This window comes from Ziziphus jujuba, chromosome 8 (assembly GCF_031755915.1).
Source record: "Ziziphus jujuba cultivar Dongzao chromosome 8, ASM3175591v1".
Taxonomy (NCBI): domain Eukaryota; kingdom Viridiplantae; phylum Streptophyta; class Magnoliopsida; order Rosales; family Rhamnaceae; genus Ziziphus; species Ziziphus jujuba.
This window is the reverse complement of record NC_083386.1, coordinates 8,537,025-8,553,730: the sequence shown is the minus strand read 5'-3', so window position 1 is coordinate 8,553,730 and position 16,706 is coordinate 8,537,025. Positions and strand designations below refer to the sequence as shown.

Here is a 16,706-nt window from a genome sequence, read left to right as displayed (position 1 = left end):
ATGTGCAACACGCCCAATACATTCGATCTCTCTCTCTCTCTCTCTCTCTCTCTCTCTCTCTATATATATATATATATATATATATTTTTTAACACCTTTTGTCCTTTTAAGGGATCTATAAATTAGATCTTTTTTTTTTCTTTTTTTTTCCAATTTGGTTTTTTTTTTTCTTTAATGGAGATGGGTAACAAATTCAAATTATTATTAGCAAACAAAATATATAAAATTAGATCCAAAAATTAAAAATAAATAAATAAACACATTACAAAGAGGCAAATAATTTCAAATTGTTCAAAATCATATTATCAAATTATTAAAAATGTTTAATGATGGATCAACTAGCATATCATGTTCTATATGACTGAATTATCTAACATGTTGTTAGTTCATAAAGTATCAAACAAATTTAAACGAAATCATTGATAGTGCACAGATAAATTTTGGATGTCAAAAGTAAAGAATGCTGTAACAAAATGGTTATTTTTCAATTGTAATAAATTATATATTGAGAGTTTCAGTTTTTTTAGACAATCTAGATGACAATGATTATTGGTGATATTTTTTAGATTATTGTTAAAATTTTTATTTTTTAATTTTCAAAAAATTATATATATTTACAGAGAGAGAGAGAGAGAGAGGTGACTTATTATTTTGTATTGTTATTACATGGGTAGTTATTATGTATTGTTTAAGAAGAAAATAAAAAATAAGTAAAAGGGGATGTGCTTGGAGGATGCAATTCACCTTAGATGATCTTGATCTGAAATGGGCTTTTTTGCAGTTAATATTTGATGGGTTATCAAATAAGGGTTTTGCCTTCCAGAAAGTCCATGAAGAAGTAGCAAAAGTTGACGGTGTACACCTTGTGAAATTGAAAGCAAATGGGAAAGTAACAAATTTCTAAAGCTTTTATTTACCCAAAAAAAAAAAAAAGATTCATTTTTTTTTTCAACTTTGTAACAATATAATCAAATATTTAATACACTATTTATCAAAAAAATCAATATATAATTTATATTAAACAGATTTCACTTTTTTCTTGATCAGAGGGGTACAATTGGTATTAGATGGGTCGATATATAAACTCGGATAGTAATAAGGCTGGTCTTGACTAGAGAATTTTGGTGTCGCACGTTCTATTTTCGCTGCATAATCAAACCATAGAACTAACTACAAATCCACACTTTTTTAAACAGTAATTGGAATTTGATTTATGACCACAGTTTGCATTAATTCCATGAGTTTTTCTGGTCTTGATCTACAATTGCACAGAATGATTCTACCATTATGTTATCTCTACACTATTACTGAGCACCTACTGACTTTTATTTATTTATTTATTTTTTTGGTAATAACTAAGCACCTACCGGCTCTAACTTCAATATATATGTGTGTATATATAGAGAGTTTTCAATATATCCCGATTTTAATAAAATATAAATACACATCTCATAATTGTGGGATACATAATTTTAAATGTACATTTTATAGTATGTTATAGTATATATACATGTACTTTATTAAAATAAGACTGTCTTAATGTGAGGGAAACAAAAAGCCATATATAAATATAAAAAAAAATATATATATATATATACAAATTAATATAATTTTTTTATAGTGTGGATATCTACAAGTTAATATATATGTATATATATATACAGTCCGTCTATGGTGCGGACGGTCCTCATACGGACCACAGTATTGGTGATGGTTTTTCATAGTATTGGTGACGATTTTCTAAGAATCTGTTGTTAATATTATGAAAAAACCGTCACTAATACTGCGGTTCTCATGCGGACCGTCCTCATTATAGAATTTCCGTATATATATATATATATGCATATATTTAAATAAAAATAAAAAACTAATACCACTAAGGATTCATTTGATATAGTTGATGAAAATAAAACTTTAGTTTTATATAATAGATTTTTTTGAAAAAAAAGAATTTATTAAAAAACTAATAAATGTTTTGTTGTAATAAAAAAATTGCATTAAATGCTCGTTAAACTTTATTAAATGCTTATTAAATTTCCATATAAGGTAAAAAAAAGAATTTTTTTAGAAAAACTCAAAATTTGGACTTCTTTAAAACAGTTTAAAAAAATTCATTTTTTTGGTCAATAACTACTTATTGACTTTTGCCAAATATTTTTATTTTTTAATAAAAAAACTTTTAACCTTCTAATAGAACTTTAAAAAAAAAAAAAAAAAATCTGCTAAACAAAACCTAAATAATTATCTAATAAGCTGTAAAAGGGCTTCAGTTGAGAGTACATATCATCAAAGCTATAATTAAAAAAAGTAACAATTCTGTTTATAATAATTATTATGATAACTTAGTAATATATTATGTGAAGTTAAACTTTATAAGATGGAGGATGCAATGCAACTAATTTTGATTTATATATAGCCCGGCCAGCCGACGCTGGGTCGAGTCTTTTGGCGGGGAGTGCCTGGGGGCATAGGAAAAAAAAATATATATACATATATATATATATATATATATAGTTATATTCTCCACAATGACATTCTATAATTTGCGAAATATTTTATGTAATCTAGTGCCACGCTACTCAACGCATCAAACTATTTTACACTCTCTACAGAGCATGCTTGGTTTAGTTTGAACTTTTTGTGGTGCGATGATCAATGATTATCTCTCTTTTTCTCTCTCTCTTTCTTTTTGACGTTTGAAAAACAAAACCCCTACAATGTGCATGGCCTACACACACCGCCAGTCACGCTTTACCTAAATCTCTTTCTTTTTTTACCCTTAAATTTTCATTCAACTTTCAACTACCAAAAACCCTCTCTCTCTCTCTCTCTCTCTCTCTCTCTCTCTCTTACACATACACAACATATACATACACAAAGAAGCAAGAGTCAATGTTCCAAACATTATAATGAAAAATAAAGGTAAAGAATTAATTACACTAGAAACAATGGCAATAAGTGATAAACGAACACTCTCACCAATATATACCTATGGTCCACACCGTTACCGCAAGTTATGCCTTATTTATGCAATTTAAGTCCTTTTTCTACCTTTACAAATTTACTCTTCTTCTTCTTCATTTGGTTGAAATAAAGACTAAGCCTAAGCCTCTTCTATACCTTAGTTTGGCTTTCAATGGCTAAACCAAACCTTCAATTCCTCTTCTTGGTCTGCATTTTCAGTCTCCTACTATGCTTCTTCCATGGAAACTCATCACAGTTTGAGCTTGATAATGATGAGAATTCATGGCTAAATGAGGAAGATGATGAAGTCATTACGGTTCAAAGTGGGCAGAGGAGCCAGCAAAGTAGATGTGACTTCTCAAATGGGAAATGGGTTTATGATCAATCTTATCCTCTATATGACTCTAATTGTCCATATCTGAGTACTGCTGTGACTTGTCAAAAGAATGGGAGGCCAGATTCTGACTATGAGAAGTGGAGGTGGAAGCCACAGGGCTGCTCCATTCCCAGGTATGAGAATTGCCCACGTCTTAACTTTTGTACATCAAATTAATGGTGAAAAGCCAAAAAAATAAAAATAAAATAAAAATAAAAATTGATATGGCGTTGTTCTTTCATTTCCAGTTTTATACCATTATCACCAAGAAAGGAGCTAGGAATGGTATATACTATATACTAGTTTTTCAAAAGAAGTTTTTACTCTTCTTATTCTTCTTAGATCGATAGCAATTTTAGAGAATGATGCTGAAACAGTGAAGTCTTGCTGAGAAATATGAGATTTATGGTAAATATTATGTGGCATTTGTAATCATCATGTGGGATATATAAGACAAATTATGTACAACTTATAAGTAAGCAGCTTATTTTATTCAAAACTGCTTTATCTTAATCTCTGGTTGTACTTGATTGGAAGTTAATGTTTGTCTCTGCAATAAAAATTATGCTTAAATCACTAGAAATTTATGGCTTTCTTTTGTTCTTTTGGCATTTTTCTTTTCCATACAGGTTTGATGCACTGAAATTTCTTGCAAAAATGAGAAAGAAAAGGATAATGCTGGTGGGAGATTCAATTATGAGAAATCAGTGGGAATCTCTTGTTTGCCTAGTACAAGGAGTTGTTCCTGCTGGCCGAAAGAAAGTCACCTATAATGGTCCTTCTATGTCATTCCATGCCCTGGTAATAAATTAATTTAATTTTTTTCTTTTTAAATGATATTATGATCATTATACATCATTTAGATTATTACTGCATATACAGTAATCAAATCATTAATTTCTCAGGCAAAGGCTAACACATGCAAAAATTATTAATGTTTGACAAACAGGACTTTGAGACATCAATTGAGTTCTCGTGGGCTCCACTCCTGGTAGAGTTGAAAAAAGGACCCGAAAATAAGAGAATTTTACATTTGGATATGATTGAAGAGAATGCCAGGTATTGGAGAGGAGCTGACGTGCTTGTGTTTGACTCAGCTCATTGGTGGACTCACTCGGACAAATTTAGTTCGTAAGATAAATTTCACAATAATCTTTTCTCTATATGATCATATTCTAGTTTCTTTTTTTTTCTTCTTATGAGCATCGGAGTTCTATATTCAAAAGGGTGTTTGAGTTTTAGGCTTTTTCCAAGTACTAATTGATATATGATAAATTTGTAAATTAAACTCAGGTGGGACTATTTCATGGAAGGAAGATCATTCTACAAAAGTATGAATCCGATGATTGCTTACCAAAAAGGACTGACAACATGGGCTAAATGGGTAGATTTGAATCTAGACCCTCATAAAACTCGAGTCATTTTCCGGAGCATGTCACCTAGGCATAACAGGTATGATCAAGTCTTCTAATACAACTGTAAGCTAGATCATGTTCTTACACTTTGATTCACAAGAAAAATGTTGTCCTAATTATTTATTTTCTGGCAGAGAAAATGGTTCGAAATGCTTTAATCAGAAGCAGCCTCTTGCTGCTTTTAGTCATCAACATGTTCCTGAACAAATGCTGGTACTACAAGGGGTACTAAGAAAGATGAGATTTCCGGTATATCTACAAGATGTAACTAGAATGTCTGCTTATAGAAGAGATGGTCATCCTTCTGTCTACAGAAGGGCTATGGGACAGGAAGAGAAGCAGCACATAAAAGACTTTTCCTCTGACTGCAGCCATTGGTGCTTGCCTGGTGTGCCTGATATTTGGAATGAACTGTTGAATGCCTTGCTCTAAATTTGAAACTATTGAAGAAAAAAAAATGTAGGTAAACTGGTTAGAATAACTGTTCTGCCATTTTGGAGTTTGTTTCTTCTTTCTTAGGGTCTGTAAAATTAAGTCATGGCTCTGTTTTGTTCTGTTTCTTCCGGTTGTTTTATTGCAGTGTTGTATGATGATGATGGTATGTTTGGAAAGTGGCTCTAATTGTCAGTACCAAACCATATAGGCCAAGGTACTCTTTCCCATCTTTACATAACCTCAGAATAGAAATAATCGAGAAGTTAAAATGACCCAAAAATGATGAAGAAAATTAGTGTACGTTTCACAGTCAACTTTTTTTCTATGTTACATATTTGAGAAAGGCAAAGAAAGGAAGTGGAAACTGAAGAAGAAGATAAAAAAAGGATGTTGTTTTAAGGAGATTCTAAATAGAGTTCAGAAAGATTCAAAGTGAAAATGTGTCGGTCATAGGATTCCAGGAGTTCATACTTTCAAAAGCTAGAAAAAGAGGTAAGAAATATTTAGTAGTGCCTTATCATTGGACTGCTTCTCCTTTTTCAGTTTTTGATCACTTACCAAAGAAAACTATGCAAAGTTAACCCGTTGCTTTTGCTACACCATTCAAAATATGATATTTAAAGCATTAAGCAAGCATGATGGTTAGTTATAAGGTTGAACCACCACGCTTTTGAAAAAGAAAAGTGATGCTTGCTCTTCACTTTGTAGCCAAGACCTTATCTCAAATGATGATGTCTGGTCATAAGTGGTACTTTCTCTATTGCTTTTACAGCAGGAAGAAATATCTCCGGTGATGCAGCTGAGAAATATAAAAGTTATAGGTGCATCCATTTTGAAGTAGATAAATATCGAAGACTAAAAAAACCCAGACCAGCCAGACCATCAATCTTAAATACTAGAGTATGATGTGGTAGACATAAGGAAAAGGATTAGTTTCAGGGTGAAATTGTAGTATAACATGTTACGGAATTACAGCAGTAAATAGATGAAAATTCTTGTAAGGAAATTCAAGAGTCTGATAATCTGTCGGCCTAAATCTTGTGAACTCAAGTATTTGTAGCATAACTCTAATTTACCAATAACAATTGAACAAACATTTGCACTGTGGCAAATCTCCCACATTTTATTTACTTTTGGAAATAAATGTTCTTTTAGCATGATTTTATATTAAAAGACCCTCACTTTCTTTTTTTTGGGTGGTGAATACAAAATCTTGATCTAAAATTCCAAAGTTTTGGCCAAATAGAGAATTTTCTGCATTAAAAGAAGATAATTGAAACAAGATTAAAATTCTCATTAATTCGCCCACCAATCTCATAACTTGAAGATCTTTTCTAATGAGCATTGAATACATGCTTGTTGCATCTGTTTTTAGATTCATGAATTGCAGCAATCAAATTTAGCTCAAAAAGAATATAGTACTTCCAAACTTAATTTGATCATTTTTGTAACTTCCAAGAATAATGTATAATGAAAAATAAAATAAAATAGAAACAAAAATGAGCTCTTCCCTTTTAGCTCAATCTATGAGGAGCAAGCCGTTTCTTCAACTTAGAAATCTCCTTAGAACTCAACCCAAAAGCCTTCTCCAAAAGCTCATCTTTAATTCCAGATCCAAAAACCGCAGTAGGAATTCTCTGCAATCCAGGATTCTGGCTATTAAAACTCCCAAGTATAGTAGCTTGAGTATCTCCAACATTCATTTGGAAGTGCACTAGACCCCTTGGAAACACCATAACATCACCTTGTCCAATCACCTTAGCAAAAACCCTGTTATTTGTATCGACAAATCCCGAATAAACCTTCCCTTTAAGTACATATGCTATCTCAGTTGCTCTTGGATGGAAATGTGGGACATTAATGCCATCAACTTCAAAATCAGCTCTCACCAATGACATACCAAGTGTGTTCAGTCCCGGGAAGACATTAGAGTTCACCGCAGTGGAAGAAAGCCCGGTTTGGCCAAACTCTCCACGCTCCTTAATGCCAGAATATACAAAATCTTCAACTGTCACAGTAGAAAAATTCTTGCACTGGATGACACTGCTTGCAGGTTTGGTAATCGGTATACAGAAGTCCTGGACAGGATCTGGGTCAGAAGCCCTACTGACATACTTGTTGAGAATGATCACAAACAAAAATACAATTCTTGACAACATTGTTTTGAGCTCCCTACACAGCCACCATACGTCGCTGAATGTACGGTTTTCGTTACTAAAACAATTGAAAATACGTAGTTCTTTTTTAATTATACAGCAAAATAAGGGATTGGTATTACTTTCTAAGAACTGGTAATTCTGGAAATGGTACTATAGGCTACTACTGGATGGACAAAAACAAGTAGTTCTTTGTATATTTATAAACAAACTGCTATTTTTTTATAATATAGCTTGCTTTGGAACCAAGAGAAAAGAGGATTGGCTAGAACCTAATCAAGCAACCACCAGCAAGGAATGCCTTTTCCATTTTGGCTGCTTTTAGTGAAGTAGTTAAATAAAGGATGAACTGTGTTAGTGGGTGTGATTATTGATGCAGGAGTATTTGTAAAGACAAATTGCAACCCATTTCCTTAAGTAAATGCACATGAAATTCCCAACTACTGCAATGTCAAAAGAAACAAATTGCATTATTAGAGTATTCAAAGTACAATTATTGGTTTAGGTGGTCTAGGATGGACCATCGATTATTTAGTGGTTTTGTGATTTTATTAAAAGCCAAAAAAAGAGTCTTCTTTTTTTGCTTCTCCATTCTTTATTATTTTTTTATTTTTTTATTTTTTTATGAGGCAAAATCTCTCAAATGCCAGCATATTATGCAATCCAATCAGCCACGCATTTGCTTCCCTTCTACTCGAATGCATGTGTGCCATACATCCTCCATGAGAGTTGCTACAGTCCAGTTGATTTGTTTCAATACATCCACAATTGCACACCTATTTCTTCAGCATCGTCCATAAACTTGCAACCATCTGTGCATTCAGGTTTTAGGACTCAGTCACATAAAACCATAGCGTGTCCTGCAACGCTTATCGCTCCTCGATAGCCCTCACCAAATGAAGCATCCAAGTTGAGCTTTCTTTAAAACTCCTTGAGACGGTTGTTTCAACATAAATCTTTGATATCTTGGTTTTCTTTGTTGCGTTTTAGATAACCTTTTGTGGATCCTGTTAAAATTTATTTACCAAATATTTTTATACACCTAAAAATCCAATTTGATATACAAAAAATTTCTTGCCTAGGCAGGCTTAACTATATATTCATGTACTTGGAAAAATACGTGTACAAATATATCTATTTCCCAAATATGAAGAAGATTGCTCCAGTTAACATAGATCTATCTCACTTCAAGCTTACATATTAGCTGGATTTCTAGGTATGCACTACCTCTAATTTGGGAGGAGATGCACCCAAAAAGAAAAGAAAAGGAAAAAAAAAAAAAAAAAAAAAAAAAAAAAACAAAAACAAAAAACAACTAATGTTTGCAAGTTAAGTGCACAACATTTTTTTAACCAATACGCAAGTAGTACAAACACAAATGGAACGTGCTCTTGAATTACTCGGTACAACAATTACTACAGTTTTGTTTACAATCAAAAGTTGTTCAGCCGGGTATCAGTAACTATCAATCTCTGTTTCTGGCCTCCGCAGGTAGTAACGCAGACAGTTAACTAGCACCTGCACATCGAATAAAATGTTGAGAAGGGGAGATGCGGTGACTGATAAAGGTTTTAACTCGAAAAACCAAGTTATATTATAAAAGTTAGAATAGCATTTCAGTTTTCACTACACACACGAAATTTTAACTTCTGATGGCCTATAATAAACTTTCAAATAAATATCTAGATTGACTTTAACCATTTACCTGTGACAAGGAACTGTTTAATGCTGCACCTCTGTAACTGACATGCAATTTGTCTTTTGCAATAAGCCCCTAAGGCGAGAGATAAGGTGTTTATTAATAAATAAAATAAAATAAAACCAACTTGAGAGAAAGATAGAAAGAGAGAGAAATACTTCGGTATCAATCTCTGCTGATTCCACATCAATGTTAATGTCAGCAATGATTTTGATGATTTCAACCAGCAATCCAGGTCTATCTGCCGTCTCTATATAAAGCAAGCTGGAAATTTGCAGAAAATTGTGCACACCATTAATAATATAGCCAGCACCCATTTTAGCATAATATTGTCAAAAATAAATAAATAAATAAATATTCAGTTTCAAAATAACCATCCTCGAGTGGAAAGGTAAGATCAAAGAACAAGATGGAATGCTAAAAGCTGTTATTAAAAAGACAAACCTTCTCTTAGGACCATCTTCCTTTACATGTATATGAGTTGCAATATCAACGTCAAGCTACAACAACAAAAACATGGGAAGCAATTGATTCAGTCCAAAGTCTTTGGCAACCCTTTTTTTGGCTGATAGATTGGCTACAAACAATTGTTATCATTTCTAATATTAAAATAATATAGCTATCAATTTTAATGTTAGAATAATTTGATCATCAAGGCAGAACAATATGCCCTCTTTATGTTACACTCCCTTCCATAGAGTGTACAAGAAAAATCATCTTAAAACAGAAATAACCACAGTAGATAAGAACATATAGGACAAAATGGATCAAGATAAAATATTAAAATTGCAAGGCTAAAAGTATTAGAAATGCACCTTCTTTTCTGGAGCTTTTATTCCAAATGCCTCCCCCATTGCAAGTTGCTGACTAGACTCCTAGTAACAATTCATGCAGAAACCATAAACCATGAACCAAAAAAACTCTCTCCCAGTAAATGTCAAAGTTAAAAATGAGCAATCAACATGCTTACAGGATGATACTTCAACAGATTGTTGATGATAGTCAGTCGAATTCTTTCCAATGTATCAGGATCTTCAACTTTGCGGCCAGTATCTCTAAAATTAATGTCATGAATGATAGAGAATAAAAACTCCAGAACAATTCAGATCATGATTATGAAAGCTGTAAAAATCTCAACCACTCTTGTAAATTAGCAAAAACTTCCTAATACCATTTAAAAGTTACCCATCCCAAAATAAAACATCCTAAAATGTACTTACAAGCGCGTTATGAAGAATTTTGTTTGCTTGACTGATCCCTCAGTTGTCACAGTTCCCTTAGCCACATCCAATCCCAAATCCTTCAATGCTCTCATCTGCCATAAAATATGACAAATCAAATGAATAATCATCACATTCAAGGAAAACATTTCTTTTGTAAAAAAGGAAAAAAACAAACAAACAAAATGCAAAACTAAATCGAAAAACAAAGAATTAAAATAAGTTCTCAGCTCTAGTCTCTCTGCAGGGCCAGCTCAACTAAAAATCAAAATAAAACCCTCACAACATTCAGCATATTTGATACACAGATTAAACGTATTTTCCACCAACGTTCAGAACAATTATGATGAAGTTCACCTAATCTTCTATATTTGCACAATTTAACAGCTTAAACCAGATTGTGGAGTTCCAACATAAGTAAGAAAGTAACGATAGATAATACAAATGAGGTACATTAAAAATCTAGTGTTATAGCAAATCTGCTTTAGAAAGATGAAGAAATTTGTGAGTCTTCTTCCACAATTTCTATGAAGTTGACTATATTTCCATTAAACTGAACAACATATATATATATGGGGAGGGGGGAAAAAAAAAAAAAAAAAAAAAAGAAAAGAGAAAAGTAAAAAACAAAACCTGTTATATATCCAACTACAATAAATTTAAAAGTTGCAATAGCCACTTCACCGTATCAATGAGAGCTCCAAGGCGATCTCCAAAGCTAAGTTGTGCAATAGTTGCATCAGAATCAGAATCTTGATCTATCATGACAATTGGCATTGGAACATAATCAGCATCTTGATCAGACTTCTGCATTTTAAATCATTTTAAACAATGTTAGGGTAATTCACATAATCCAAATAAAAGCCATAGCCATATATTTTAGATAACCATAGTTTCAAAAGAAAAAAGTATGTTTCTTCACCAAAATTCAACACCCAGAATTCAAATGATAAAATGAATGAATTTATTGAAACTATGAAAAATCAGAATTATCTATAGTTACTAATGAAAAAACAGTTAATGCCAGACAACACATAAAGTATATTGAATAAATAACACAACAGATTCACCAGAGTTTATGAACGAAACAGTACTTGTTGCATAATGTCATCATGAATAGCAATAGTGACGTGAATTAAATTTACCAATGCAATGACATAATGAAACCTAACATAAGTAAAGCTTATAACGGGTAAGCAGGCACATCACACATGGAAATCAATTACCAACATATTAAGTGAACTCCAATAACAATACAAAAGGATAAATAGGGGACTACCATAAAGTACGATAGAAGTAAGACAAGAGAAGAAAAATTAATTGATTAACAATACTAATAATAAAAAAAATCCTGACATGTAAGACAGATGCTGAAAACAGTACTAAAGTTTTAAGACACAACATTTTGCATTTCAAAGTAAATCATCAACAAGGTAATCTTCATGGTGGCACAGCAAATACAGGCAGTATGTAAAACACAATTAAAACAAGCATAATCATCACCATTATTTTAATGCAGAAAAATAAATGCATCTCTATAATCAAGACTTTATACATGTATCAATTAAGTATGTTACATACCAATGAGGTGGACCCTACAGCGTTCAGACCATTGGATGAAGCATGTACAACAATCCTGCATAACAGCTTGAAAACTTGTAAACAATCTATAATGCAGTTCCACAGATGCAATTTCATGCAAATAGAGGAAAGAACAAAACTAAACAGGAAATTTAATCCATAATTTTGAATCACTGCTTTTCCAATTCTTTAAGACCCCCCCAAAAAAAAAATGGTACAAAACAAATTCGATATCAAGCTTATACAAACATAATGTTATCCTTCATTTCTAGAAATTTTCCCAAACGGACGGCCAATTATTTCCCATAGTTCCCAAATTTTCCCGGAAACCATCCAGAAGGCGAAAAGAAGAAGAAGAAGAAAAAGAACCGGACAGATATAACACACGGTTCAACAAACGCAAAGTTTATAAAAACAAAGGAAAACCCAAAACACAGAAACTCATCAGTATTTATACAAATTATGAACATTAGATTCTTCCATTGCTCAAGACCAAAATAATCGTTCGAGTGAACAAATATAATATTCCGATTGACATTCACCAAAAATAAAATAAAATAAAATAACAGCCGATTGACTCAACTCCTCCATTTCTAGCGAAAACCAACACCGATTATCAAATTTCGTCGATTATATTCACTTTTAACCACACGGAAAGCAGCTTACCTACTCCCAAAAAAACTTCCAAAATTTTCCCGGCAAACAAACAAAAAAAAAAAAAAAAGGATAAGAAGAAGAAGAAAGGAAGTATCGTTGGCGTTGGGATTACCTGAAGGTGGAGAAATTGGATTGATGAGGCTGGGAGAATTTGTGGTGAACGGTGGGGATCATCCTGAGGGGGTCACGAAGGAAGATTCTGGATCGATGGGGAGCAGAGGAGGACGCGATCATGGCGGTGTTTGCCAAAGCCATTGGAGCTGAGAGAGAGAGAGAGGTTGCTTTGGCTTGCGAAGGCCGGAGGACCAGAGGGGCCGAGTAGCTGTTGGTTCAGAGAAGTCTGAAGAGGAAGGCCAAAAATGGCGATGAAGAAGCAAGGTTGGGCTGGGGAGATTTTGAGGGACTGAACCGGTGGACCGGCCGGGGTTTGTTGGGGGAAGTAAAAAGTGAAACCGTTACGTATTTAATGGGACCCACCTCAACGTCAATATCGGAAATCCACGTCGGATTGCATATGAAAGAGAAGGTTTTTGGAAGATATTTTTTTGAGGTGGGTTATTTATTTATTTTATAGGATGCCAATAATATATTTCTGTGTTGTTTCTTGTTGGGATTTTTTGTTTTTAGAATTGTAAAATATAGAATAAGTTGAAAACAAAAAAGGTTTTGGTTTTTTAATTGTTTTTCTCTCTTTTTTTTTTTTTCTTGAAAAGCAATAAGAAAGAAAATATTGAGATTTTATTTTTAGAAAAATTATCATATAATTGAATAAAAAACATATAACTTTACATTGTTACAGTGTTATATCTTATACCATTGCTTATTAACTTGGTGATTTGAGGATCATACAACAATTAGTACTTGTTAGGCATAGCTTGTGAATAAAGGCAACTATTGGACAAATAGAACAAAAAAATAAAAAATAAAATCATTCTGCTCCAACAAAATGACTCTATGTCCTTATAGTGACAAAAACAATTCCTTTATTGTTTTAATAGGAATGTTAATAATAGGAACACATTTATAGTATACATCATTAGAAAATTCTAGCTTATTGATCATCCTAAAGTACTATTCCAACTTTATTGTCGATTTACAATTGAAGAAGAAGTAGACAAAAGCAAGAGAATAACAATTTAAAAAAAAAAAATTGCAATTTTAGTGAATATCTTTGACGTGTAAATGTCCCAAAAAAATATAATTTTACTTAACATGTGTAAATGTATAAATGCTAGTAACATATGATTTTAGTGAATACTACTTTTTTTTTTTTTTTTGGGGTAATTTAGTGGAGATTTAGTTGGTATACCTTATAATGAGCTCGTTTGCATCGCACGGATAATTTATAGGACCTAGCAGAACTGAGTACTCACATTTCTGTACATACCAAGTTCAAAACAATGTCGTTTTCATCCTCAATAGGATTGATGCTTCCTTGTTCTGTCATGAAGGTATCCTCTGGTTTTCGTTTTGGTGCCCAATCAAGCGTGTACGTTCGATCGGGCTGTCATGATAATCATGGAACTCGTCACTAGCTTTTCATAATCCATGTTCTAAGTCAAAATTTTATTTAAATTATTTTTTGTTATAATTATATTTATAAATTTTAATTATATAAATAAATTGTAAAAAACTTTACAGATAATTTTAGAGTATACATTTTTAAATATCATAAAACCAAAATTGAAAGGGTTAAATAAAGTTTTTGCTATGATGTAATGCTTAATTGAATATACATAGGATTATTTTTTTTTTGGGGTCAAAATAGGATTTTGATTTTCCCATTTTAATTTTACATTTATTAATTTATATGATATTTTGATGTTTAACACATCAATTTATTCTTATTTACATTTATTAATTTATATGATATTTTGATTTCGATCCGGCTGTCATGATAATCATTGAGCTCGTAACTAGCTTTTCATATGGTGTATGGAAATTTGAATATGTTGTAAGCCTAAATTTTATTTAAATTATTTTTTGTTATAATTATATAAATTAATTGTAAGAAACTTTACAGATAAATTTAGAGTATGATTTTTCAAAATCATAAAAAGAAATTTTTGATATTGGAATATAAAGAATTGAATTCCAGATTATTGTTCCAAAAATCGTTGCTTTCCTAAACTTCATTAATTTAACCAAAATATATATATATATATATATATATATATATATATATATATATATCAATATGTATCCTTAAGTAAAGGATTCTACTTTTTTCAGCAAAAAAAAAAACAAAAAAAAAAGTAAAGGATTCTACTTTGCTCACGGTACTAAATTCTTGGATTTGTACACGCTGGATGATCGAAAACAAAGAGTGGACCCCACTCCCCCTGAAGGGCAAAATAGAGATTGAACCCATTATCAGGGTTACACAGCACAGCTATAGCAAAGATTGAAAAAGAAATTTCCAGTCGCTGATTTGTTCATTTTTCGCTTTACATTGAAATCGAAATCGATATCGCATCCTCCTCAGCCTCTCTTCTCAGGTAAAGATCTCAATCTTCTTGTGTTTTAGCTATTCAATTTTTATTTTCGATCCGTCATTCCTCTTTATTATTATTATTTTTATTATTATTATTTCGATTTCTCCTCCAAATCACTTTCCCTAGGGTTTTGGACCACTGGTTTCATTCCGAGTTATACAATTTATGTTACTTTTATATTTTTTCAATTCGAGGTTGATTGGTTAAATAAGAATGCAGAAATATTGTAGATATGGGCAGATTTCTAGTAAATTTTGCCGTAATTTTATAAAAGATTCATTTGGCAAAGATGCTCGTTGATAACAATAATTTTTGGTTACAGAAAGAAATGAGAATGAAAGTAATTTTTGTTTTGTTTTGTTGGGGTAAAATTTGTTGGCAGAGTAATTGGAAATGGCGGGTCACAAGATTGCTCATGCAACCCTGAAAGGACCCAGCGTTGTGAAGGAGCTGTGTATTGGTATGGTTCTTGCTTTGGCTGCTGGTAGTCTCTGGAAAATGCACCACTGGAATGAGCAGAGAAAAGTCAGAACTTTTTATGACCTGCTTGATAAAGGTGAGATCAGTGTTGTGGCACAGGAAGAATAAGTTGTCTGCTTGTTTTTGTCATGCTCAGTCTGTTTTTTATGTTCCATTAGATGTGAATGAGCTGCTGCTTCGCTTAGTTTGATATTTTTGATGTAATAAATTTCTTGTACCGAGTAGAATTTGATGAATTTCAGTCTTCAAATGACATCAAATATTGTTTGGTTTTGGATTTAAACCGAAACCAGGAACTTATGTTTTATATTCCTCTTTGGGTTACAAGTTATTTTCTGCAATTTTAAATGTGTTGAACTTTGATAATTTGTTCTAATATGAATGATAAACAACCTTGTGTTAAAGTGGATGGGTTTCGTTTATATTTTGTTTTTGTTCATCTTGAACGAAGGAAAAATGTAGGATAATATCAATTGGCATGAAGCTTCAGTGTGGCAAGGGATTTGGCAAGTATCATCTTAACTGTTGAATAGTTATGAAGCTTCAGAGAGACCCCTGACATTTCAGTTTCAGCGCATTGAAAAACCTTTGTGATTGCATAGATCGTTATAAAAACACCAAATGAATGACATTTAAACATGCAAGGCAAAGATAATAATAATAAATATAAATAAAATTTGCCAAGCGATTCTTCTTTTGCTTGTGTTCTAGGAAGTTACTTCTAAGGAATTATTTTATTGGTGTTTCTTCCAGATTCATTGAATAGATGATCTTTTAGAAACAAGGACCAACAAAAATGTGCTTCTCTGTTTTTCATCAAGCACCAAAGGAAGTGTTTTTATTCTCTTAGAAGTAATTTTAGGTATTTCAAAATTTTTCCCTAATGGACATTAAAACAGCTTTAATTGTTGCCCATATTTATTTAAAAAAAAAAAGAAGCTAATATGAATAGAAGTGAACCAATGATTATTTACCTGCATGGTTAAAGTCCCGGAATTATTAATGTCTTCTTTTGCATGGATAGGCAAAATTGGCTTCTTAATCTTGTTAGCAGCTTTTGCAATTGCAATCAGTCCCTCCGCAAACCTGGTCAAGTTATATTTGTTTCATAATCCAAATAAACAATCTAGAGCTGCTTTTTATTTATTTGTTTATTCTGGTTGGGAAGATTTGAAACTGAAATCGTTTGTCTTAAGCGTCAATCTTTCAGTATAAAAAACCATAAAGA

General features: G+C 32.0%; 4 protein-coding genes across 6 annotated transcripts; 2 read left to right on the top strand and 2 right to left on the bottom strand.

Annotated features, from left to right (window-relative positions):
- The first annotated feature begins 3,038 nt into the window (after positions 1-3,038).
- Positions 3,039-5,413, top strand: LOC107413030 (protein trichome birefringence-like 36). 2 transcript variants are annotated; one of them, XM_048469598.2, is made up of 6 exons: positions 3,039-3,474; positions 3,970-4,141; positions 4,290-4,471; positions 4,634-4,792; positions 4,890-5,214; positions 5,336-5,413. In XM_048469598.2, exons 1-5 carry the CDS (start codon positions 3,137-3,139, stop codon positions 5,185-5,187), a joined length of 1,149 nt encoding a protein of 382 aa, XP_048325555.2. In that variant the 5' UTR covers positions 3,039-3,136; the 3' UTR covers positions 5,188-5,214; positions 5,336-5,413. The 2 variants fall into 2 exon arrangements, with proteins under 2 accessions (XP_048325555.2, XP_015876366.3); XM_016020880.4 differs by having other exon boundaries at positions 3,040-3,474; positions 4,890-5,413.
- A 1,050-nt stretch (positions 5,414-6,463) lies between these two features.
- On the bottom strand, positions 6,464-7,790 carry LOC107413031 (germin-like protein subfamily 3 member 2). Its single transcript, XM_016020881.4, has one exon. It carries the CDS (start codon positions 7,347-7,349, stop codon positions 6,705-6,707), a length of 645 nt encoding a protein of 214 aa, XP_015876367.1. The 5' UTR covers positions 7,350-7,790; the 3' UTR covers positions 6,464-6,704.
- Positions 7,791-8,667: 877 nt separating this feature from the next.
- LOC107413032 (ACT domain-containing protein ACR12) lies at positions 8,668-12,944 on the bottom strand. Of its 2 annotated transcripts, none has more exons than XM_016020883.4 (10): positions 12,616-12,944; positions 11,847-11,901; positions 10,950-11,069; positions 10,266-10,360; positions 10,016-10,100; positions 9,861-9,920; positions 9,490-9,545; positions 9,204-9,309; positions 9,052-9,120; positions 8,668-8,864 (listed from the first exon to the last, which is right to left on the bottom strand). In XM_016020883.4, the coding sequence occupies exons 1-10, from the start codon at positions 12,756-12,758 to the stop codon at positions 8,802-8,804; spliced, it is 852 nt and encodes a 283-aa protein (XP_015876369.1). In that variant the 5' UTR covers positions 12,759-12,944; the 3' UTR covers positions 8,668-8,801. The 2 variants fall into 2 exon arrangements, with proteins under 2 accessions (XP_015876369.1, XP_015876368.2); XM_016020882.4 differs by having other exon boundaries at positions 10,950-11,072; positions 12,616-12,942.
- A 1,896-nt stretch (positions 12,945-14,840) lies between these two features.
- LOC107413039 (probable cytochrome c oxidase subunit 5C-1) lies at positions 14,841-15,882 on the top strand. The gene is made up of 2 exons (XM_016020890.3): positions 14,841-15,001; positions 15,381-15,882. Exon 2 carries the CDS (start codon positions 15,392-15,394, stop codon positions 15,584-15,586), a length of 195 nt encoding a protein of 64 aa, XP_015876376.1. The 5' UTR covers positions 14,841-15,001; positions 15,381-15,391; the 3' UTR covers positions 15,587-15,882.
- The last annotated feature ends 824 nt before the right edge of the window (positions 15,883-16,706 follow it).